The 25,455-nt window shown below is 43.9% G+C and overlaps 1 protein-coding gene across 1 annotated transcript in view; it reads right to left on the bottom strand.

Annotated features, from left to right (window-relative positions):
* The window catches only part of dvl1b (dishevelled segment polarity protein 1b), a 61,870-nt gene extending 46,165 nt beyond the window's left edge, over positions 1–15,705 (bottom strand). Inside the window, exon 1 of the mRNA XM_076269259.1 lies at positions 15,388–15,705. Coding sequence (XP_076125374.1) covers positions 15,388–15,557 — 170 coding nt within the window. The 5' untranslated portion in view covers positions 15,558–15,705. The remainder of the gene's footprint in view (positions 1–15,387) is intronic.
* Positions 15,706–25,455: the final 9,750 nt, after the last annotated feature.

Raw genomic sequence — 25,455 nt, forward strand, 5'->3', positions numbered from 1 at the left:
AACATACACACACATATTTATAAATATGCATACCAAAAAAATATACATACCGTAAATCCTCAAATTATGGCCGGGATTGTATTTATAGCCGAACCTCAGATAATAGCCGGAGGCGTGGACAATTCGGACAAATAAAGGCCGGCCCCCAAATACAAGTTATAGGGTAATAATTGCCTACCAGTAGGGCTATCAGTCCACGAGCACTAGAAGACATTGTTTCGATTTAACTCAATGAAATAAAATAGCTCTTCTTAATATTTTATATTGTTCAATGAAAAGTCGTTGTCCTACACCATGGGTCTCCAACACGACGCTCTCAAGCTCCCAGTCGCTTGCCGCCCCCTTCTGAGCTTGCCAGAGGCTGATTGTTGCCGCGAGGCATTCCAGCTTACGAATTTAATAAAAAAGTAAATCATGCATAATTAAAAAATAACTCAATTTAGGCTACTTGGCAACGCAATAAGGTTTCCGTTACAGCACATCATACATTCAATGATAGCCAATCGGTGTGCCGGCTACAGGAGGTGTTGAACAGTGTTGGCCTACTATACTATACTAATACTATACTTATACTATACTATACTATACTTATACTTTAAGAGTAGCCTTTTACTTTATCTCTAAGAATAAAATTCTACAACAGAAGCCTATAAGAAATAAAGGCCTGCCTCGAATACCAGCCTGCCCCAAATAAAGGCCTGTGCAGCCTAAGTAAATAAAAGACCCCAGGCACAATTTGAGAATTTACGGTAACACTAACTATACATTTTCTATAAGTATCTATCAATCTCTATCTATCTGAAACACACACACATCAGTGATCTGGGATCAATAAACTACACATCAGTGATCAGGGATCAATAAACTACACATCAGTGATCAGGGATCAATAAAGTACACATCAGGGCAGCTGGCACAGGAAGTCTAGTTGCTCCTCGCAGCCCCTGGGCACCCAGTAGCCTGTGTCGCGTTCTATTGCCCCGCAGTGATGAAGGGGGCAGATCTGCTGGCCCCCTGCTGGTGCCCAGTGATGGTGCGCCAAACCCCCGCCACTCATCCAAAGCCACTCCCCCGCCAGGAAGCGCAGGCCCACCCACACATGCGTCGTCGTGGCAGCCTGGACCACCTCCTGGATGAGCGTCTGGTTGACATGGTCCCCGATGCTGGCCAGGTCCCCCCCCAGCCCCCGGCAGTGCAGTAGAGCCTCCTCCCAGCCAGAGGGCGCTTTAAGCACCTTCAGCCTCTCCTGGGGCCTCATCAAGCAGAAGAAGGGTAGACGCTGAGAGCACGGCACGGCCTTCCACAATCCGTTCTCCATCTGTACACATACCTGGTTACCATGGTGATTGGGCTCGCCCTCGCTCCAGTATTGGAGCTCAGCGCTGGAACCTTCGGACCACTTCCAGGGGTTGTTCCACAGACCGATCCAGAACTCATCATCAAACATGTCCCGGAGAAGCGCGTTTTGATTGACGTTGTGGATGGAGACCAGATGCATCTGTTTCCTCTCACACTCCTGTTTGGCCTCGTGCCAGCTGAGAGGTTGCGTGGTCAGCTGATATGTCTGCTCGTCCTCACACACAGACAAGTGCTGGTCATCACACGTCTCATCTCTCCACTCCCCATCAGAGTCCATCAGTCCGCAGAACAGCTCGGTCTTCCAGTTAGAGTAGCTCAGGCCCCCCCCACCCGCCCCTCCATCCTCCCCCCCCCAGCTCCAGCCTGCATCCTCTCTCCTCAGTGCAGTCCAGTGTGGGGTGTCTGGCCACTGGCTGGGTTTGGTGGACGCGCTTCTGAAGGTGGCCAGACTGTGTCCGGTTTCCTCACAGTGAGTCTTGGCCTGCTGCCATGTCCTGTCCTGCGAGACAGTGTAGGATTGTCCCTGATCGGTCTGGCAGATAAACGGCAGTTTTGTATCGCAGGACTTGGTCACCCAGAGTCCGTCTGTGGTCACTGCAGCACAATTGCCAGTCTGGTGCCAGTTGTAGAAGGCCGGCGTGCTGCCGTCGGGCCACGTCCAGTTCTGAGCCCCCCGAATGAGCCCGATCCAGGCCCTCTGTGAGTGGTTCTGGCGCTGGAGTTCCTGGTAATCAGCTGGGGTGAGGATGGACGACAGGTGGACATGGTGCTGCTGGCAGTACGTCTGAGCCTCAGTCTGATTCAGCTTCATGTCCACCAAGGTGTGTGTCCTGTCCTGAGAACAGGAAGTGCGGACACACACACACACACACACCAGCAGTTGCAGCAGCGACGGTGTCTGCATGATTGACAGACTAACTGGACCCAGCGCAGAGTCTGCTCTCCCTGTTCTTCTTGGACTCCTGCTGCTGGCTACAGCTCTTTTAAAGCCGCCCCCTGCCTAGCAGGTGGCATTTGCCAGGTAAATCCGCCCCCCTGCCTTGCCAGGTAAATCACAGGTGATCTGGAGTGCTCCGCTCTCGACACGCAACAGTGATTTGAGTAAGGAAATGAGGAAATGAGGAAATGAGGGCTAAGACAACAGATGGAGACAGCGCACCAGCAGCACACAAGCAGCGCACCAGCAGCACACAAGCAGCGCACAAGCAGCGCACCAGCAGCACACAAGCAGCGCACCAGCAGCACACAAGCAGCACACAAGCAGCGCACCAGCAGCACACAAGCAGCGCACCAGCAGCACACAAGCAGCCAGACTTTACATGTCTGGATGGGAGGCCACCACGCCATCACGCCATCACCCCATCACGCCACCACGCCATCACGCCATCACGCCACCACCCCACCACGCCATCACGCCACCACCCCATCACGCCACCACGCCATCATGCCACCACCCCACCACGCCACCACCCCACCACGCCACCACCCCACCACCTCACCACGCCACCACGCCATCACGCCACCACGCCACCACCCCATCACGCCACCACGCCATCACGCCACAACCCCACCACCCCACCACGCCACCACCCCACCACGCCACCACCCCATCACGCCACCACGCCATGGCCAGGACTCGACCGGCAACATGTCATATTTCCGTCCACACTGAATCCCGTATGTCATATTTCCGTCCACACTGAATCCCATATGTGTCATATTTCCATCCACATTGAGTCCGTATATGTGTCATATTTCTCATTCAAAATAGCAGAGCAACGTAAGTGACAGAAAGAAAATAGAGGCGGGGCCTCCGACAAAAGCTCTAAATGTCGCGCAGCATCGCGCTGCACACCACAGTTCACCATCGGCTTTGTGTAGCATAGCCCTGCCGTCAGGATATTCCAACTGAAAACAATGTAGCCTAGTGTAGCATAGCCTAGCCTAGTGTAGCATAGCCTAGCCTAGTGTAGCATAGCCCTACCGTCAGGATATTCCAACTAAAAACAATGTAGCCTAGTGTAGCATAGCCTAGCCTTCCCTATTTGGTGTACTGACTAGACATTATTGAACAAACATATTCATCTGTATTTCAGTATCTAAGTAGGCTAAAGTTTTTTTTGTTAGTATTGTTATTTATTTATTTATTTATTTATTTATTTATTTTGGGGGGGGGGCTTCGTGATACCTCCCTGAAATGACTTTTTGCAGGTTGGGATGTCTGAGCATAGCCCTACCGTCAAGATATTTCAACTGAAAACAAATTAGCCTAGTGTAGCATAGTCCTACCGTCAGAATATTCCAACTGAAAACAATGTAGCCTAGTGTAGCATTGTCCTACCTTCAGGATATTCCAACTGAAAACAATGTAGCCTAGTGTAGCATAGCCTAGCCTAGTGTAGCATAGCCCTACCGTCAGGATATTCCAATGTAGCCTAGTGTAGCAAAACCTAGCCTGATTAAACTGATTTTATTGCTAATGCTTGCTCGCATGACATGAAGGTCTTGGTGAGAGCGCTCTGCATTAAAAAAATCTGATTTGAACAAGGTAAATGATAACTAAGCTATTTAATTTGGCTTAAGCTGTAAGATGCAAGCTGTGTGTGTGTGTGTGTGTGTAAGAGAGAGAGAGCACACTGGTTATGTTAACTTTACCATAACATGCAAGCTGTGTGTATGTGTGTGTGTGTGAGAGAGAGCGAGCACATTGGTTATACCATAACATGCAGGCTGTAAAACATATTCAGATCAACAACAGAATTGTTCCTTCTCTTCGAATGGTATCATCATATAATCATGGCAGGTGTGTAAGGATGTATCTTAGCCTCCCTTTTATTTGAACAAGCAGTGAATTCCAGCTGATTGTAATGGTGCCCTTTGATAGCAGCTATGTGCCCTATACTAGAACCCCTTTAATATCAGTGCCCTATAGAACCCCTTTAGTATCAGATCATATGTGCCCTAGAACCCCTTTAGTATCAGATCATATGTGCCTTATACTAGACCCCTTTAGGATCAGATCATATGTGCCCAGGGTTGGGTCAGATTACTTTGAAATGTAATCCATTACTGACTACAAATTACATGGCAATTTTTGTAATCAGTAACGTAATCAGTTGGATTACCAAAAACATGTAACGTAATCTGATTACTTTAGGATTACTTCAATAAATATGCCCATTAAGTAAAAGACACCACCACAGAATTGATGAAAGAATTCTCATTCTATTTTTCTCCACTCTTCTCCAAACATGCACAACTCAGCTTAACCTTTATAAGGGCACAGCTGGACAACGAATTTAGCTTTCACTGGATTTTTGTGACCCAGGGACATGGCCTGAGATTGGCATAAAAAAGGGAAGCATTAAACCCAAATGACACCATGTCCATTTCAATTGTGGGGGTGAGAAATGTATTATTTTGGGATGCTTTTCAACCAGGTGGACCTGGTAACTTTCTCAAAGTAGACGGTAACACTAAAACAAGAGGCTACATTAAGATTAGGAGGAAAAGATCAGGCAGTGTACCGAGAGACCTGCCCCAATAGTATGTAAGTCAGTAAGTTAGTATATCTTTTAATCCCGTAGGGACATTTGGTCTCTGCATTTATCCCAATCCGTGAATTAGTGAAGTCGAACCAGCAAGCCCAAAGACGGAAGCCCTAACCAGTAGGCCATGGCTGCCCCAAAAGGCAGCATTTGAACATTAAACCACACAATGATCCAAAACATACAGCCAAACAAGGCAAGAAATGGTTAACAGAGAACAATATCAACATTTTAGAGCGGACCTCAATCCGTCAAAAAAGTGAGCACAAGGCCAAAGTGATGGCAAATAATCGTTCCTGCCTCAAACTCCAGATTGCTGCTAAAAAGGTGCAGTCTACTGTACAATCATTGTGGAGACATGAAGAGGCTTGGTGGGTATTATATGAACCATTTTGAGAGCTGTGGTGGTAAATAAAGATGTTTCCAGTGATTGTTTAAAAAGGGTATGAATAATTTTGAAAACGCAATTTTTCATAAAAATGTTAAAAAAGATAACACTTTTTTTATTCCATGTTTTTACCACATTGTCTTGCAACCTTTTGGCATGTGCAAGTGTCATTTTAAGTAAGAAAAAACATTGGTAAGGAGAAAATCAATATTTGCCAGGGGTATGAATAATTTTGTTCTTAACTATATCTTAAAAAAGTCTAAAAAATGTGAACATCCGAATGAACTGCTTGTCAAATTAAAAGATAGCTAGGCTATCATAAAAAAGTTTCATTGTTAAAATGTAATCAGGTAATCCCCAACAATGCAACTGTAATCTGATTACACAATTTTTTTATTGTAATCTGGGCTGATTATAGTTACTTGATTTTTGTAATCTGATTACGTAATCCAGATTACATGTAATCCGTTACTACCCAACCCTGTATGTGCCCTATAGAACCCCTTTAGTATCAGATCATATGTGCCCTATAGAACCCCTTTAGTATCAGATCATATGTGCCCTAACCCTTTAGTATCAGATCATATGTGCCTTATACTAGACCCCTTTAGTATCAGATCATATGTGCCCTATAGAACCCCTTTAGTATCAGATCATATGTGCCCTATAGAACCCCTTAAGTATCAGATCATATGTGCCTTATACTAGAACCCCTTTAGTATCAGATCATATAAGGGCCCCTATAGAACCCCTTTAGTATCAGATCATATGTGCCCTATAGAACCCCTTTAGTATCAGATCATATGTGCCTTACACTAGAACCCCTTTAGTATCAGATCATATGTGCCCTATAGAACCCCTTTAGTATCAGATCATATGTGCCCTATAGAACCCCTTTAGTATCAGATCATATGTGCCTTATACTAGAACCCCTTTAGAATCAGATCATATGTGCCCTATAGAACCCCTTTAGTATCAGTAGCAGCTATGTGCCCTATAGAACCCCTTTAGTATCAATAGCAGCTATCTGCTACTGCCCAAGATTGAGCCAGGTGTGTTTGACCCTGCCTACTGTTAATGTAATTAGTGTCTACACGGACCAGGTGTGTTTGACCCTGCCTACTGTTAATGTAACAGTGTCCACACGGACCAGGTTGAGTGTTGCACTAGGGAACCAGCACGTTACGATAAAGAAGGAGTTATGCGTGTGTTAAAATTGTTATTATTGGGCAAATAAGATATTCAGCACGGAGTGAATCTTACAGAAGATGCCTTTACAACACAGCTAACACTCCACTGGTAACAAAGCGGCCGCATCTGAGAGCCTTTCCTGCAAAGAGCCCGTTGCCAGGTTGGCACTAATCAAGGTCTGATTCAGTGTGGTCCACACAAGCTGGGATGACCAACGCCATCTCCTGTCAACCTGGAAGGAATTTTAAGCTGGGATGACCAACGCCAAGAAAAATAACTTTCGAACGTCAAGTCGGGTCGGATTTTTTGCTCTGAGACTTGTGCAAAACTCTTGTGCCCCGAGGTATCCGACTTGGGTGAATGTGTGTGTGTGTGTGTGTGTGTGTGAATGGGTGAATGTGTGTGTATGTATGTATGTATGTGTGTGTGTGTGTGTGTGTGTGTGTGTGTGTGTGTGTGTGTGTGTGTGTGTGTGTGTGTGTGAATGAGGTTTTCCTCCATATTTGTATGTGGCATATGGTTGCAGAGCTTCATGTATAACTTACAGTAAGAGATGCTTTAACCACACAGCTATTGATAACATACTTACAGTGAGAGATGCTTTAACTGTTTAACTGAGACAATCACTATGACAGTCAAAAGTATATCAGCTAGAGAATTAGCATACGTATCATACTCATTGTGTCACCTTAAAGGCAGCTGCCAAATGAAAGGTATGATGGTGTAGGGGATACCAGAACAGGCTAAAGTCTAGCCAGCTGGTACGTTGTGTAAACCTCCCTCCCGACGCCTAAGTGATGTTAGCAGCCTAGGCTGTTAGCTCACTTGCTAGCTCAACTCCCAATTCAAGGTGCTGCGAGATGCAGGTTCGAGTCTGGGCGAGTGATACAATGCAGCCACAGACACACACACACACGCACGTACAAGCACACACACATACACACGCACACACACTGCTGAGCCACACGGTCAACACAATGCAGCCGCACACACACACACTGCTGAGCCACACGGTCAACACACCAACAACAACAATGCCAGTTCCATTTGCACGGGGTGGACAACACAAACACAAATGACCACAGGACAGCAGTGGCAGATGTGATTACGCTGGAGCTTGTGAGACTCGTTAAGCTCGTTAGCCTCTATCATTATCTCCAGAGCTCACTAGGCTCGTTAAGCTCGTTAGCCTCTGTCATTATCTCCAGTGACATGGGAACATCAGGCCAAAGTTTCCCATCCCTGTACAATATACAAATGATCTGGAAAAACAAATGATCGTATCCAGTATGCAATGTCAATACCTATTGTACAATATACAAATGATCTGGAAAAACAAATGATCTTATCCAGTATGTAAAGGTTTGTTTAAACGGTGTTCCATCCTTGGTGGAACCAGGTGTTTCCCACTCACACACAAACACAAATACATACAACAATAAGACGATAACTGCACGTGCTGGGCCTAGCAAAAGAGCTAGGGTCAGCTGACGATAACTGAGGCTTTTGCAGAAAGCACTAAATATAAAACCAACAGTGACAGATGGAGGCAGTCCACAGATGCGGTAACTCGCTACCTGGCCAAAGAAATTATGTGTTCAGTACGGTGGAGAAGTCCTTGTTCAAGGCCATGCTGCAGCCTTTGACAAACAACACGAGCTGCCAGGTGGGAAATATCTCTCCAAGACGGCTATCCCTTTCAACGAGGTCAGGAGTAACATCTTGACAGAGCTGGGTAATGTAAAATATCTGGCCCTGACAACGGACAAGTGGTCCAGCTGTAATATGATGCCCTACATGTCAGTGACTTGTGTGAAGTGCATTATGGGAATAAAGAGTGGACACTGCAGTCCAAATGCGTACAAACCAGCTTCCTGCCCGAAAGCCATACAACAGATAATTTGGAAGAAGCACTGCGCGGGACAATTAATTACTGGAAACTAGGAAACTACAGAAGAAACAAATTGTTTGTGCCATGGTTGGTGCTTTGGGCAGCTTGACCCTGGCCATAAACAACTCGTTTGCTCAACAGAGGGCCCGCGCTGACTTGGTGGAGAACGACTGGAAAAAGGTTTCCGTTCATGGCAAGTTTAACGGAAATATCTATCCAATCCACAGCTTATAATGTTTACACTGCGGGTGCCCCGCAGGCGGGGTAATTGCAGTGCCCCCCACCTCCCCCCAAACATTCTATATCAATTGTATAGTAATATATTATACAGTACATCATTTAAAAGCTTGAACTCTTGGGAATACATGCATGACAACATTTCTCATGTACAATCTGTATAGTGCTTTACATTGTCAGATTAATCTAACTATGCCTCAATTAAATGTGATCAAAAATGCCCTCCTCCCCCCCTGTTGCTTCCCTACTTTCTAGCTGCAGTGTATATCCCTTAGCATTAAGTAGATGCAGCATATTGGGTATTGAAATATTCACAGGAATCCTTAGAAATGGAACATTCATGTTGTTTTATCCAATATTAGTTGTGCAGATGTATAGTCCATCTTATACACACCAATTGAACCAACAAAGAAAATGCAAAAATAGAGACTTTTGTGTAATCATTCCATATTCTGTGTAGTCATTCTATATCAGAACCCCTGACATACATTCCAAATAGTCTACAAGAAACCTCAAAGTGTTACCTTTCATTTGAGACCAGGATTATGCTTCTACACCACGACACACACATAAAAAAATACATTATTTATAGCCTATAATTTAGTATGAAAAGTATTTCTTTTAAAATATGAATTGCTTAAAAATACTGCTAATTTTATGCTGTTTAACAAATGTATAAATTGTGCACTGTCGCTTTAAGACAGTCGCTTTAATTCACGTTTATTTCTCAATGATCTTCTGCCTGCTCCGCTATGGCTAGTGCTGTACCTGCGGCTGGGCCCTCTCAGAGTTTTTAAATGGTCAGTAGTGGGAACTACTGTTGCCTTCATGATTTCCCTTTAAAAGTTTCTTATAAGGAGATATCAATTATCAACAATGACAAGCCAGCTGGAACCTGCGGCTCTCTTCCTCTCGTGAGTGCAGACGCGTTCTCAATTAAATGGATCGCATAATGCTCACGTTAGATCTGCTGCAAAGGAGATAACTAAGAGTTAACTTAGTTTAACATGATGTTATCTCTATTTACCATGATGTTTTGACATTGACATTGTAAACGTTCTCTAAGGGACCGTTCGTTATTTATAAACGGGGTCACCGGAGGAAAATAGGGGAGGGTCGTGTCTTTTTATTCTTTGATGAGGGGAGGGTCACCTAACTTTTTTTTGTCTAGGAGGGAGAGTCACCCATCTTTTGTATTAATGAAAACAGCAAAAAATCAAAGTGGCTTGTTTGATTGTTGATTTCTGTCGCCATATAACGTTCTCTTTCGTTCCATAGCTCTGTCAACATTGAACAATGAAAATAAGGGAGATTTCCCGGGTTTCTCACGCAAAATACGGAAAATGTCAACATTCGTCCCCATTAACGTTGGAAGGGTTGGAGCAACAAAATAGCCTACTTTATTCACGCCTAACAGCCTATATCCATTTGGTCAACTTTATCCAGCCCTAAAAAAGCTAAATTTAACTTTGGTTTACTTGTAGTTTACCGTGTAGCCTAACTTTAAACAGTGTGCATGCTTAACAGAAAGCATAGGCCTACTTGTGCTTCATTCATCCACACATCCAGCTCCTAACGTTTTGACAAGCATTTCTACCAATTGACCTTGTTTCTGCCCATCTCTAGCTTTGCTGTCTCCATCCTTTCTGTTTTTGTTGTTTACAAAAAAATATATAGTATTTATTGGTAACCAGCAACAAGTGCAATTTGTTAATCGCTGTCATTCTCTCTCCTGCCAACAAAAATGTGTTACGTTCCAAGTAGCAGTGCGTAATTCTGCTTCATAAAGTTGAACAAATACATTTGGTCATATAAATAGCCAGTTTATGGTCTACAGTGTAGTTGGTAAGTTATGGTAGGCCAACTTGGAGTGAATATACAGGGGGAATTCTTTGTCTAGCTGAGTAGCCTGGCAGGTGCGCACATAGGCATAGCCTACGGCCGAACACTGCAAGCGCTAATGAATCGTGCTCTCACGACAACCACGTCGTTAACTTAAATAGGCCTACTGTAGGTTAACATCACTCTGAGTTCGCATTCAAGCAAGCAAAACGATGATTTGAATACATCTGTTTCACTGGAAGGGCAAGGGGTAACAACAGGACAACACGGAGACAAGCCAGAATGCAGCACTAATGTTATGAGAGTATTACAGTAATATGGGATATTCGGGAAAATATTAAAACGGCACGACAGCGGGGAAACGTTCAAATGATAAACCCGGAAAAAGTTGGCATGTTAGGTATTTTTCGGTCCCTGTGATTATTTGTGAAATTGTGCAAACGGCTTTTTCAAGTCATTTGAGAAGGAAGGAGTGTAGCAAGCTCCCAAATTGACGCTCGTCTGAGAAATTTAGTTTTGGATAATGTTCAGCTTCGGCCGCTTTACAATGACTGAGGAAGCCTAGAGACGAGTCCATAGCAACAAGTTCATGTGTTGAATTTGTTATTACCCAGTGTGCTTTGTTGAATGGTCTCAATGCTTTATTGTTTTATTTCATGTGAATACTTACTAGAGGAGTAACTTTTCAAGTAGGCTAATGCAGTTGCAGGAAGTGTGCATTTAGTTTCCATGCTTATTGTGTTTCCACAACAATGTTAGTGAGTAAATCTACTGAAATGGCCACCATCTTGGTGAAGTGTGATGTGTAAGATCAGAAAGCAGAGGTTGGTTTTTGGGCAGTAGCATGTTGATGTGATTTCATAGCGCGTAAAGAGCGTGGGCGGAAGACATCGACAATTGATCGGGGAGGGTCATGTCAATTTTGAAAATGCTGCTGGAGGGTCGTTGAAAATTATATAGCAGGCACGGGAGGGTCATGCAACTTTTGATCGAGGCACTCAAAATCCCTCCGGTGATCCCGTTAATAAATAACGAACGGTCCCAAAGGAGAGTGAAAAGCAGTTTGCAGTAAAGCTAACCAACGTCGTCTCTATCGCAGGAAAAAAATAGCGAGCAGCCTGATAACCAAATGAAATGCTCAGCGGGCCGGATGAAAGTGCTTGGATCCGGCCCGCGCGCCGCAGTTTGCCCACCCCTGCCATAGGGCATTTTACAAAAACGCATGAGCATATCTTGGCAAATAATGGTCTAAAGTACTCATATTTCATTCTATATTGATCTACTTTGAGATACAGATTCACAAGACCTGGTAGTGGACCTCAGTTGTGTTTCTAAGACAAAATAAATGACCAAGAGGGCAGAATGTGGTCATTTCCAGAGATGTACAAAACCGCCTAGAAAGAAAATCATCATTCTACCCTGTCACTCTTTGACAGTTCATCACACAGTCCATCTATTGGTACCAAAATAATCTACTAGGCCTCTGCTTTCAACAGAGGTCAAGCACTTGAATATAAGTCAAAGTATGTGGAAACAGGGCCATTGTTAGTAGGCGGTGTGCAATTTCGAGCAAAAACTCAAAATGAGGGGGCGGGGGTGTAAGTGTAAAGATTTAAAACCAGAGAAAGTGAATACTGTCTGTTGGCATTTCTGGCCAGAAACATCGAAATTTAAACATGGTTAAAGATATTAGCCTTCTTTACACACTTTTCGCAGCTATTCAAATTTGATTTTGCCTATATTGTTTTTTAAACATTCATTCGTGTAGCATATGACCACTTTAAAATATTTCACTGACATAATTTATTTTGTAGCCTATGCTTTGCATGGTAAAAAGTGAATGCCTTAAGTTATTAAATTCTGCTGCTAATTATAAGTGAAATGGAAATCCAGAGTTTCGGTCTGTGTGTTTTCAGTTTTAATAAATGTGTGTTATCAGTTTTAATAAATGTGTGTTATCAGTTTTAATTAATGTGTGTTATCAGAATCACGTGTCACTTCAGGGCAATTCCACAGAAAATGGACTTTTTGTCACATCCATAACGCCAGTGAAATGCTTTGGCATTTGTATGTGAATGATAACATTCATTTTTTGTGCATTTTTTCTCATGTACATTCTTCAGCCAAAAAGAGTAAATGCTCAAATTTTAATGTAATCATTCACATCATACCATCACATCTTATTGGTGTTATGGATGTTATGGAATTGCCCTTCATTCACATCATACCATCACATCTTATTGGTGTTATGGATGTTATGGAATTGCCCTTCATTCACATCATACCATCACATCTTATTGGTGTTATGGATGTTATGGATGTTATGGGATTGCCCTTCATTCACATCATACCATCACATCTTATTGGTGTTATGGATGTTATGGATGTTATGGATGTTATGGGATTATCTTATTGGTGTTATGGATGTTATGGGATTATCTTATTGGTGTTATGGATGTTATGGATGTTATGGATGTTATGGGATTATTTTATTGGTGTTATGGATGTTATGGGATTATCTTATTGGTGTTATGGATGTTATGGATGTTATGGATGTTATGGGTGTTATGGGTGTTATGGATGTTATGGATGTTATGGGTGTTATGGATGTTATGGATGTTATGGGTGTTATGGATGTTATGGGTGTTATGGATGTTATGGATGTTATGGGTGTTATGGATGTTATGGATGTTATGGGTGTTATGGGATGTTATGGGTGTTATGGATGTTATGGAATGGCCCTTCATTTGATGTGACATCATGGCCATTTGTCTTTAAAAGTATTAACCAGACAAAAGTTATTTGACGTTCACTGAATTCTGGGCTTATCTTAAACTGCCGCTCAGTGCAGTAGGCACAGATAAGCCGAGTGGTAATGAGCACCATGTCACTATACAATAGGCTACTAACAATTCATTAATTGAAGCTATTTTCTTGTACAACATTAAATATTTCAATGTAAATGTACAGTGTAAGACATGTAAAAAAGGCAAGAGGTTAACAATGTCAAGATCAATAATTCATTGTTTAGCCTGACACGGTAATTTCACAGAATAACACGTCACGTCTCTGGCATAGGCTACAGTATTTAAAATAGTAGTATTTAAAGTATTTAAAATAGTTTAAAATGCAAATAGCTTATGCATTACTTATATTCTTAATTTCATTTACAGAGCAATCCCTGCAAAGTTTTTAGGTTAATTATAGAAGAGACTAGGATCAGTGTGTGTCTGACAGGGTGGGGCCTGGCATCACCATGGTGACTCTCCATCGTTGGTCAGCCATCACAATGGACGATGACATGGTCCATCGGCACAACTCTATTGGGCACCCAGTAAGTTAAAAGTTCTTACATTGAGTTACTTTAATGTAAATGCCCTGGGCTCAGGACACTCCAAAGTTAACCAAAACAAACACCTTTAGAATGTCCACACGCTTACAGCCTGCCCCTCCAGCTTCAAGTTCCTTACAAACAATAACCGCTCTACTTCAAGAGTCAAAACTGCTGTTTTCTGATCCAAAAGGAACTTTTGGAGGAATTCTTTTGAGTTCATATGTAGGAAATCCAATATTTTGGACATGAAAAAATGGCATTGCACTACATACTTCACTTTACTGCAGAATTGCAATATTTTGGACATGTAAATATTGTCGTACTACACTGGCATGTACCAGGTGATGGTAACAAACTGACATGAAGAAAGGGCACTTTCAGAGTTATCCAAGAAAGACATGTTATTTATATAATTAAATAATGGTATTGGTTAGCTAAACAATATAACAGACACCTGTGAACGACAGGAAATCCATTCACCAAAGCTTTAAAAGCATCAATGGCTTGTTATGATCAGTACCGCCTTCACAATCTGCGCGTGATGCTGCGCACGGGCCGCGCCGCCTTCTCGGTACTGGCCTTCATGCGCGTCGGGCCGCTTTGCCCTCCCTCGCGGCTTGTCCGCACCCGGTAAAACGTTATGTTTTTGATGAGATGACTGTAGTCTCTCTCGTCTTGTTCATTATCTCCACGCAGACACACACCACTCGTGACGGCACTCCGACACAGCCCACCCCGCTGCACGGATGCGCGCGCGCTCAGCACTGCTCCCACGCAGCGGGTCTCCCAGCAACCTCACCTCCGCGGCAGCCTGTCGGTAATGTACCGTAGGATGTGTTTTATCTACACTAGTATGAAGCGTCGGGCAGTGCCACGGCACGTGTCCATGCCGTCCACACACATTGTCATGAAAAATAACGCGGCCTTTATTACCGCCCACAAGTGTGTCATTGTTACATTGTCAGGGATGTGGAACAGCGAAATGGACCTGATGTCTTTAACACTGAGAGTGCAGCAATGAGCTAGCGACGGGCAGACTGACCGATACGGTAGACTAATGAGTAATGACTAATATAAATGCCGTCTACTATGTCAGGCAAGGAAGGTGGTATCGGAAGGGTTAAGTTATTTTCAGCTGTCATCACATAAGAGCGAGGAAGCCATGATTAGGCGATGATAACACTCTAATTTAGAGACAGAGCAGCCCCCACCCGCTGGCCCGGACACTCTGGGATGAACAGATGAACTGTTATGATGCACCTGTCCCTGTTGCACTTGTGTTCGAGCCCACTTTTCCCTTTAGATGCGAGAACGTGCACCACCGAGGTGTGTGTTCGACAGCAGCACACGTGATGTTTGGCACTACCGAGAGCAGGTGCTAAGAGAGACGCTCCTCAGAGCTCCGGTGTTGATGCTCCGGCGCGCTCTCAGTGACAGTCCGCACAAGCTTGCCATGAGTCGCTGCAGGTAAGGTATAGGCTACCTCTCAACCTTCCTCTCCCAAATGGACGGGCTTCACCTTTGCCAACAATCTGCAATCTGCACAAAGAGCGATACGGTGTGAACGGACCAGATGCGAGTCAGGTAGGCTACTCACCCGAAATCTTGATCCATGGATTTGAAAAAGAATTTGTAGCTGTTGACCGAACGGTTGCTGAGGACATTTTTAAAATCCGCCAACGTGACTTTGTCAGGTGCAATTGACAATTTGACTAAATAAGGAGTTTCCTCCTCGTCTATGTGGTAAATGATTTTAGTCTCCGCCATGAGAGTGAACCGAGAACAATCACAAGACAAACTGCTCGGTCGCCAAACAAAGCGGGCGGAGACAGTACAGAAATGAAATAAATTAGATTATGATTCAATAAATAAGATGAAACAGTGCACGCGACACAATAAATATCGTCTCGTGGTCTGGGCAGGTTGGGAGGCGGACATCATGGAACCGCTGCCTGCCGCGCGCCTGTCTCCAGCCCCGTGATCTCGCCCGCACTGCTGGCTGCTGCTGCGGCGGCGACGCGTGCAGGCAGGAAGAGAATGTTCACATCCTCCGGAGCCGCGCTCGCCCCCCCTGCCTCGTGCTGCCACCGTGTGGCGCGCACGGAGACCATGCCGGGACATTGGTGTTCGATGAGATAGTTGTGTTCATGTGTGTGCTCACAGTGTACCGCGGAGATCCAGCCTGATGATGGACAACATTGCTTACTGGCTAATGCACACATGACGATCCTGATATTCATACATGCTGTGACACACTCACTCACAAACACACCAGTGTAGAGAGTCACACATCAATTATATATGCACTAAAAACACAATGTCTGGAACACACACAAAAAGATATAGGCAAAGTGAGGAAAAGCCCCATATGAACATCTCATACACACACACTCACACTCACACACACACACACACCAAAGTCACAGTAAGCTCTTCCCTGATGTGATTCAGAGGTCAGTGCTGCCATGGCGATAGCATTTCTCTCTCACGCCATCACGAAGACCCCTTCTCTCTCTGTCTCACCCCACCTCTCTCTCTCTCTCTCTCTCTCTCTCTCTCTCTCTCTCTCACTCACCCTCTCTCTTGTTATGACTGCAAACTTGTCTGTTTCCTCTGGAACAAGAATGCGGAATATGAAGCTGTCTCATGTTTCTGCTAAGCTTCGTGTGAGTATTCACTCTGTACACTCTTCCTCTTTCTTCCTCTCCCCCTCTTTCTTCCCTCCATCCCTCTTTCTCCTCCCTCCCTCTTACCTTTCTCTCTTCTCCCTCCCTCTCTCTATCACCTCCCTGTTTCTCCATCCCATTCTCTCTTTCTCCTCTCTCTCTCCCTGTCCTCCCTCTTTCTCCTCCCTGTTTCTCTCTCTCCCCTCTCGTTTCTACAGTGCACACACCCTTTCATTTTCATCTTCTCTTCCTCCCTTCCTCTCTCTGTCCCCTCCATTCCTCTCTCTCATTTTATCTTCTTCTCCCTGGTCCTCTCTCTATCCCCCTCTCTCTCATTTTATCTTCTTCTCCCTGGTCCTCTCTCTATCCCCCTCTCTCATTTTATCTTCTTCTCCCTGGTCCTCTCTCTATCCCCCTCTCTCTCATTATATCTTCTCCTGCCTGGTCCTCTCTATCCCTTTCTCTCCTTCCTGGCTGATCGCTCTCACTTCTCTTATGTAACACTGCAACCACTCACTGACCGCACCAGAGCATTCTAGACCAGTGCTGTCATCGCATGACCTCATCAGAACCAGCTGGAACATTCTAGAACACTGCTGTCATATGGACAGTGGGATGCAGAAAACAGTGGTCATACTGACTCAGCTCTGAAACAGTTTGTGTGCGTCCGTGTGTGTGTGTGTGTGTGTGTGTGTGTACGTGTGTGTGTGTGTGTGTACGTGCGTGCGTGTGTGTGGTCAGAGGGCTGCAGTTGGCAGAGGCAAAAAGATGTGCAAAATTTTCAACCATCATAGAGGGCCTACAAACATAGAATAGATTAGATTATAGGGGGCATGCAAACATAGAATAGATTAGATTATAGGGGGCATGCAAACATAGAGACGGAGATGTGTTGTTGATTTGTTGATCCTTAAGTGTTGAGTTTTAAACATGGAAGGACCTGTTGATCCTTAAGTTAAAGCAACACCAAAGAACTTTTCCTCTGTCGCATGCACGCTATTTGTTTATCCAGCACCGGCTTTGCAAATAACGATGTCAGACAAGGTAGAATATGTTCCATGATTTTATGAAAGTACGATGTATTGCAACATCAGATGCAAGTCAAATTTGTAGTTTCTTATGTGTCATTCCATCGAACTACAGATCCGCTACCCGATCTGGCAAACTTACATAGTGCGGTTATAGCTGATAGAGGGCCGCGAAGCGAATGCAGAAGTGCCGTTCACCCTGTTACGAGTTGATGAACCACTGAAACGATTTTGGAAACATTATTTTAAGGTACAAAAAACTCTTTGGTGTTGCTTTAAGTGTTGAGTTTTAAACATGGAAGGACCTGTAAAAGTCTGTGAGCCATGTAGCCCTGCACCTTGTCAATGACTCAAAGTATTTAACTTTGCAAGCACAGGTGAGAACAGCACAGGTGAGAGCAGCACAGGTGAGAACAGCACAGGTGAGAACAGCACAGGTGAGAACAGCACAGGTGAGAGCAGCACAGCAGCACAGGTGAGAACAGCACAGGTGAGAACAGCACAGCAGCACAGGTGAGAGCAGCACAGGTGAGAACAGCACAGGTGAGAACAGCACAGCAGCACAGGTGAGAGCAGCACAGATGAGAACAGCACAGCAGCACAGGTGAGAACAGCACAGGTGAGAACAGCACAGCAGCACAGGTGAGAGCAGCACAGGTGAGAACAGCACAGGTGAGAACAGCACAGCAGCACAGGTGAGAGCAGTACAGGTGAGAACAGCACAGGTGAGAGCAGCACAGATGAGAACAGCACAGCAGCACAGGTGAGAGCAGCACAGGTGAGAGCAGCTGCAAGGCATTTCTGCCTGACGCACTTCCGCCAGTGCCATTGGAGTGGCACAGCAGCACAGGTGAGAACAGCACAGGTGAGAGCAGCACAGGTGAGAACAGCACAGGAGCACAGGTGAGAGCAGCACAGGTGAGAGCAGCTGCAAGGCATTTCTGCCTGACGCACTTCCGCCAGTGCCATTGGAGTGGCTGCAGGGTCTTCACTAGGGAGCCGCCACCCTTCCCAGATGTTCCGCTCCTTTAACCCCGGAACATCTCCAGGTGGTGGAACATCTCCAGGTGGTGGAACAGGGGCAGGAACATCTCCAGGTGGTGGAACGTCTCCCTGTTGCCCTCTGCAGCTGATCCTAGAATCCATCTCTCCCCAAAGCCTTGTGCTTGTCTGATAGGTCTGCAGTTTAGAGCCTTCCCAGGCTTTTCACAGCTTTTAAGCCTTTACGTGTGTGAGTGTGAGTGTATGTGTGTGTGTGTGTGTTGTGTGTGTGTGTGAGTGAGAGTGTGTGTGTGTGTTTTGTGTGTGTGAGTGTGTGTTTTGTGTGAGTGCGTGTGTTTTGTGTGTGTGTGAGTGAGTGTGTGTGTGAGAGTGTGTGTGTTTTGTGTGTGAGTGTATGTGTGTGTGAGAGAGTGTGTGTGTGTTTGTGTGTGTGTGTGTGTGTGTGTGTTATATGTGTGTGTTTTGTGTGTGTGTGTGTGAGTGTGTGTGTTTTGTGTGTGTGTGTTTTGTGTGTGAGTGTGTGTGTGTGTGTTTTGTGTGTGTGTGTGTGTGTTTTGTGTGTGAGTGTGTGTGAGTGTGTTGGTGTGTGTGTGTGTGTGTTGTATGTGTGTGTGTGTGTTTTGTGTGTGTGTGAGTGAGTGTGTGTGTGAGAGTGTGTGTGTTTTGTGTGTGAGTGTATGTGTGTGTGAGAGAGTGTGTGTGTGTTTGTGTGCGTGTGTGTGTGTGTGTGTTATATGTGTGTGTTTTGTGTGTGTGTGAGTGAGTGTGTGTGTGTGTGAGTGTGTGTGTGTTTTGTGTGTGTGGTGTGTGTGTGTGTGTTTGTTTTGTGTGTGTGTGAGTGAGTGTGTGTGTGAGAGTGTGTGAGTGTGTGTGTTTTGTGTGTGTGTGTGTGTGTGTGTGTGTGTGTATGAAGCTGTAGACTTTGTAGTGGAAATTGTCCCCTGAACTGCAGAACCCTGTCCCTAGAGACTCCAGCACCACAAAGAGAAGAGGGGATAGAGAGAGGAGAGAGGAAGGGAAGAGATGGAGAGAGAGGGAAGAGAGGAAGAGAAAAGGGATAGAGAGAGGGGGAATAGAGGAAGAGAAAAGGGGATAGAGAGAGGGGGAGAGAGGAAGAGGCCCCCCATGCTGTTGGCAGGCTTTCATGCACCATAGAGGGCCTCAGACGAAAGGCCTGGCTGGTTGCACAAAACACCCAGCAGGATTTATGATTTATAGGCATTATATAGGCTTTTTATATATATATTGCCTATATTTTATTATATGGGCTTTTTATAGGCATTATATAGGCTTTTTATATATATATATTGCCTATATTTTATTATATGGGCTTTTTATAGGCATTATATAGGCTTTTTATATATATTGCCTATATTTCATATAGGATTTTTATAGGCATTTTATAGGCTTTAGATTATTGTTAATTTTTCGATATGTTAACTTTGCCTGAGACATGTGTATTCAAATTCAAATTGTGTTTTGATATAAGGTAATCAAAAGGATCTCTCTCTGGGTGGGTTTTCTGTAGAAGTATCTCACTACATTAGGTTATAGGTATGACCATTTTCAGCTGTGCATCTCACTGGTGATGCGTTGATCTAATGACTGGTGATTCGTCGATCTCATGATTGGTGATTTGTTGATTTCACCTCTGGTGATGCGTAGATGTCATGATTAGTGATTGATCTCACCACTATATACAATATATATGAGGCAGTCGTGACCTACTGGTTAGGGCTTCGGGCTTGTAACCGGAGGGTTGCCAGTTCTAACCCCGACCAGAATAGCTGAACTTGAGCAAGGCACCTAACCCCTCACTGCGTCGGGATTAGTGTGCTTCACCTCACTGTGTGTTCACTGTGTGCCGAGTGTGTTTCACTAATAAATGGGATAAATGCATAGTAATGCAAAGTATACTTATACTTAATTCGCACAACAGTCTCATTCTACTCAGTCCAGATTAGCATAGCAAGAAAGTTTCGATTTTCTCTATCTGGTACACACATACAGTTAAAAACAAAATTATTCATATACCTGGCAAATTCTCTTGACCAATTGTTTGTTTGTTCTGACTGAAAATGACACTGCCACATGCCAAAAGGTTGTAAAACAATGTGGTAGAAACATGGAATTAAAAAAGCATTTTTATCTTTTTTAACATTTATATGAAAAATGGCGTGTCCAAAATTATTCATACCCATTTTAAATAATCAATGGAAACATCTTTATTTGCCATCACAGCTCTGATTGATTAATCACCACTATGTGGATACTGTTTTTAGAATTGATTTAGATTAAGTGTTAGTATATGTATTTTAGTATATTTAGCGTATTCTTTATCTTCTACTGTCCTTATTGCTTAGTTGTGTTTTTATATTATATACTTTTAATTACTTTTTCTGCTGTTAGTGAATGTGTGTGTGTTGTCTGTATGCTACTGAGACCTTGAATTTCCCCTGAGGATCAATAAAGTATCTATCTATCTATCTAAAATGGTTCTTATAATACCCAGAGCCGGACAGTATGGAGTACATTTACTTGAGTACAGTACTTGAGTACAATTTTGAGGGATCTGTACTTTACTCGAGTATCATTTTTGGGGAGTACTCATGGCTTTACTCAAGTACATTTGAGAGGCAAATATTGTACTCTTTACTCCACTACATTTCTATCCATAACCGTGAGTAGCCGTTACTTCTTCTAAAAAAAGGAAAAAATAAAAATCTCGGAAACCCTCAAGTTGTTGTTTCCCTCTCAAACGTGATTGGATTGGAAAAGATCAAGTGACAGTCCAACTTAAGAAACTGCGCAGCAATAAAGCAGCTGGGCCTGACAGACTGTGCCCAAGGCTACTCAAGGCCTGTGCTGCTGAACTGGGGGAGCCACTGAAGCACATCTTCAATTTGAGCCTACGCCTTGGACAAGTTCCAACACGGTGGAAGACATCATGTCTCACCCCTGTCTCTAAGAAGCCACACCCTAGTGAGCTTAATGACTACAGACCTGTCGCTCTTACATCACATGTGATGAAGACAATGGAGCAACTGGTCTTAGGTATGCTCAGACCCCAGGTACGCCATGCACTAGACCCGTTACAGTTTGCATACCAGGAGAAAGTGGGCGTGGACGATGCCATCACTTATCTTCTACACAGGACACATTCCCACCTGGACAAGGGGAAGAGTGCTGTGAGAATCATGTTCTTTGATTTCTCAAGTGCTTTTAACACCATCCAGCCCCTCATTGGGAGACAAGCTCTTGCAGATGGGTGTGGACGCTCACCTGGTAACCTGGATTACAGATTACCTGACCGAGCGACCACAGTTCGTCAGACTGAAAAACTGTCTCTCTGACACTGTGATCTGCAGCACCGGAGCGCCACAGGGAACTGTGCTCTCTCCAGTCCTGTTCACCCTGTACACATCTGACTTCTGCAACAACACCGAGTCATGCCACATGCAGAAGTTTTCTGATGATACTGCAATTGTGGGGTGTATCAGGAACGGGCAGGAGGAGGAGTACAGGAGCCTGGTGGAGGACTTTGTGCAGTGGTGCAAACTCAATCATCTTCAACTTAACACTTCAAAGACCAAGGAGATGGTGGTGGATTTCCGCAGGTCTAAGCCCACTCTGCTACCAGTCCACATTGATGGGGTCAATGTGGAGGTGGTTAGCACCTACAAGTATCTGGGTCTCCACCTGGACAATAAACTGGACTGGTCAGCCAACACTGATGCACTCTACAAGATAGGGCAGAGCAGGCTGTACTTCCTGAGGAGGCTGCGGTCCTTCAATGTGTGCAGTAAGCTCCTCAGGATGTTCTACCAGTCTGTTGTTGCCAGCGTCCTCTTCTATGCAGTAGTATGCTGGGGAGGAAGCACAAAGAAGAAGGATGCGGGGCGACTTGACAGGCTGGTAAGGAAAGCTGGCTCTGTAGTGGGAGCTGAGTTGCAGTGCATCACTTCAATGGACCCTGAACAAACTGATCAACATCTTGGACAATGAGTGTCACCCACTCCACAGCACTATTGTTAAGCCTGATCAGCTGGAGACTTCGCTCACTGCCTTGCACAACAGACAGACTGAGGAAGTCATTTGTCCCCAGGGCCATTGAACTGTTCAATGCTTCACTTAAGGGAAGAGGAGAAATAGACTTCTCTGCATAGTCTGTCTGCCTCTTCACCCCCTCCATGTTTGGTACTGTCTGTCCACTAGCCACTTGTACCACTGTCTTTATGCCTCACTGTTTGCGTGCTATATTAGCACATTAGCACATATGCATAACCCCCCCCCTCCATGCCACAGCCGAACTGTGGCCACACTTATACATTTTCTTAAATAGTTAAATATATAGGTATATAGACTTTACTTTATTTCTGCATTGTTGCACTGTTGGACTTACTCATTTGCACTATCACCATGACCACTATCACCATTGCACTACCACCATGACACTCATTCACACAGAGCACCTTAGAGCACCTTACCTTACCTTACTATGCACAGAGAATCACAGGCTCAGTCCCTGCCTCAGTCATTGCAAGCGCCTCTGATTTATTAATCACCACTATGTGGATACTGTTTTTAGAATTGATTTAGATTAAGTGTTAGTTAGTATAATTTGTATTTTTGTAATTTGTATTTTAGTATATTTTTATATATTGTATTAAGTGTTAATTTTAGTATATTTAGCATATTCTTTATCTTCTACTGTCCTTACTGCTTAGTTGTGTTTTTATATTATATACTTTAATTACTCTTTCTGTTGTTGAAGAATGTGTTTGTGTTGTATGTATGCTGCTGCCATCCCGGGAATGTGCCAACCCGTGGCCCCACCTCGCCAGACTATTTAAATTTTCTGAACAAGTTAATGACAGTTTTCGCTTCAAGTGTTTCAATTACAAAATAGTATTTTATATTTGAAATACATATTTTACATACATGTATTAGAAATACTGCCCATCCCTGGGAACATGGTAAAATGACAAAAATGACAATGACTTGATTTTACTTTCAATTCCTTTTACATTCTCCAAGGTATTAACATTAACATTTTTCATAACTCCATGTAGGACGTTTCTGTACATAAATGTAAGCACTGTGGCAGTAGTAATGCAATATTTAGAAAATGTAGGCTACTCTTGTACTCTTGATACTCAAGTACTTTTAAAAACAAGTACTTCAGTACTTTTACTTAAGTAGACATCTGTTGTACTTTTACTTATACTTGAGTAAAATTTAGCAAAGGGTATCTGTACTTTTACTCAAGTAATGAAGCTGTGTACTCTGTCCGCCTCTGATAATAACCAAGCCTCTCCATTAGTTTATGTTAATGTATAACCAGATAAACACTTTTTGCAACACACTCAGCTGAACTGCCTTTTGCATGTGATTTGTTTCTTTTGTATTTTGTTATTAAGATATGAATTTTTTTTTTGTTATTATGATATGAATTTTGTTATTATTATGAATTCTCAATTCCATACAAATTTTAGTAAACATATTTTTTCAGAAAGTAGTTTTCTTAGAAAGTCACAGGACACAGACAAACTCCGATAGACCAATTCAGCAGTTTATTAACGCAAGTCTGAATGAATACTTGAGTGTTGGATACACACCCTCAAACCACAGGACACAGTCCACTCTCATTGGCTCCTAACGCAGCCAGCTGATACATTAAACTCATGTATGTGCCTCAGCCCATCACTGTGTTTGTGTGTTTTGCACATCTTTCAGTTCAGATGGCTCTCCAAATGATGCCCTACATGTGAGTGATGAGCCAATGAGCTGTTGGCGTTGGAGAGTGATGAGCCAATGAGCTGTTGCCGTTGGAGACTGAGGGCAGAACACAGCACAGCAACTATAAAAAATACAGGAAGAACCCGTATAGCACAAAGTAAAAATAAAACTAGTACAAATCTGAGCGTAAAAAAACAGTTTAAAATCAGAGTACAAATCTGAGCGTAATTCCCCCATGATGTTCACCACATACTGAACACACTGAACAAAAGGCCCCATGCGGCGAAACACATCACCTCACCACACACTGCACCTCACAGAGTCTAACAAACACAAACTGCACCTCAAGGAGCTTAACAAACACACACTGCACCTCAAGGAGCTTAACAAACACAAACTGCACCTCAAGGAGCTTAACAAACACACACTGCACCTCACAGAGTCTAACAAACACACACTGCACCTCAAGGAGCTTAACAAACACACACTGCACCTCAAGGAGCTTAACAAACACTCACTGCATCTCACAGAGTCTAACAAACACACACTGCATCTCATGGAGTTTAACAAACACACTGCACCTCATGGAGTTTATCGGGGTGGGTCAGGTCTCTCAACTCTGCTGAAGGTCTGCAGGTGAACCTGTATACGGATAAGGGGCTTTGTCTCAGGGCACTGGGAGCCTGTTGATGAACATGAACATGTTTAGAAGTGTGCTGCTAGCATGAGGGTGAACATGAACATGTTTAGAAGTGTGCTGCTAGCATGAGGGTGAACATGAACATGTTTAGAAGTGTGCTGCTAGCATGAGGGTGAACAAGAACACATTTAGAAGTGTGCTGCTGGTCTGGTGAACTCTGTGGGGATGCTGTTAAACTACTGAAGTGTGCTGCTGGTCTGGTGACTACTGGGATGCTGTTAAACTACTGACGGTACCTGGTGGGGCCCTGGTCAAAATCACTCACTTTGAAGGACTCTTATTAGGATGCATATTTACCATTGTCTACAGTGGCACAAGCTAGGCTGTGTAGAAAGCAACGTAATGTTGGACATATACAATTATGTTTTCAGACATATTCTATAACGGCTAAGTAAACAAAGCATGTGGAGCTTTTCTGTGCTGAGGTTGTAGTACTTTCAGAGACAGATGTTGGAGCAAATCTTATGATTACAGAAGCACATCATAACATATCTAACAAGATAAACTATGTGGCCATTTATACATGAGGC

Source organism: Alosa pseudoharengus, unplaced genomic scaffold (genome assembly GCF_046254945.1).
Source record: "Alosa pseudoharengus isolate Yale_2024_CS ecotype anadromous, Long Island Sound unplaced genomic scaffold, YU_APseudo_1.1 YU_APseudo_1.1_scf_5, whole genome shotgun sequence".
Taxonomy (NCBI): domain Eukaryota; kingdom Metazoa; phylum Chordata; class Actinopteri; order Clupeiformes; family Clupeidae; genus Alosa; species Alosa pseudoharengus.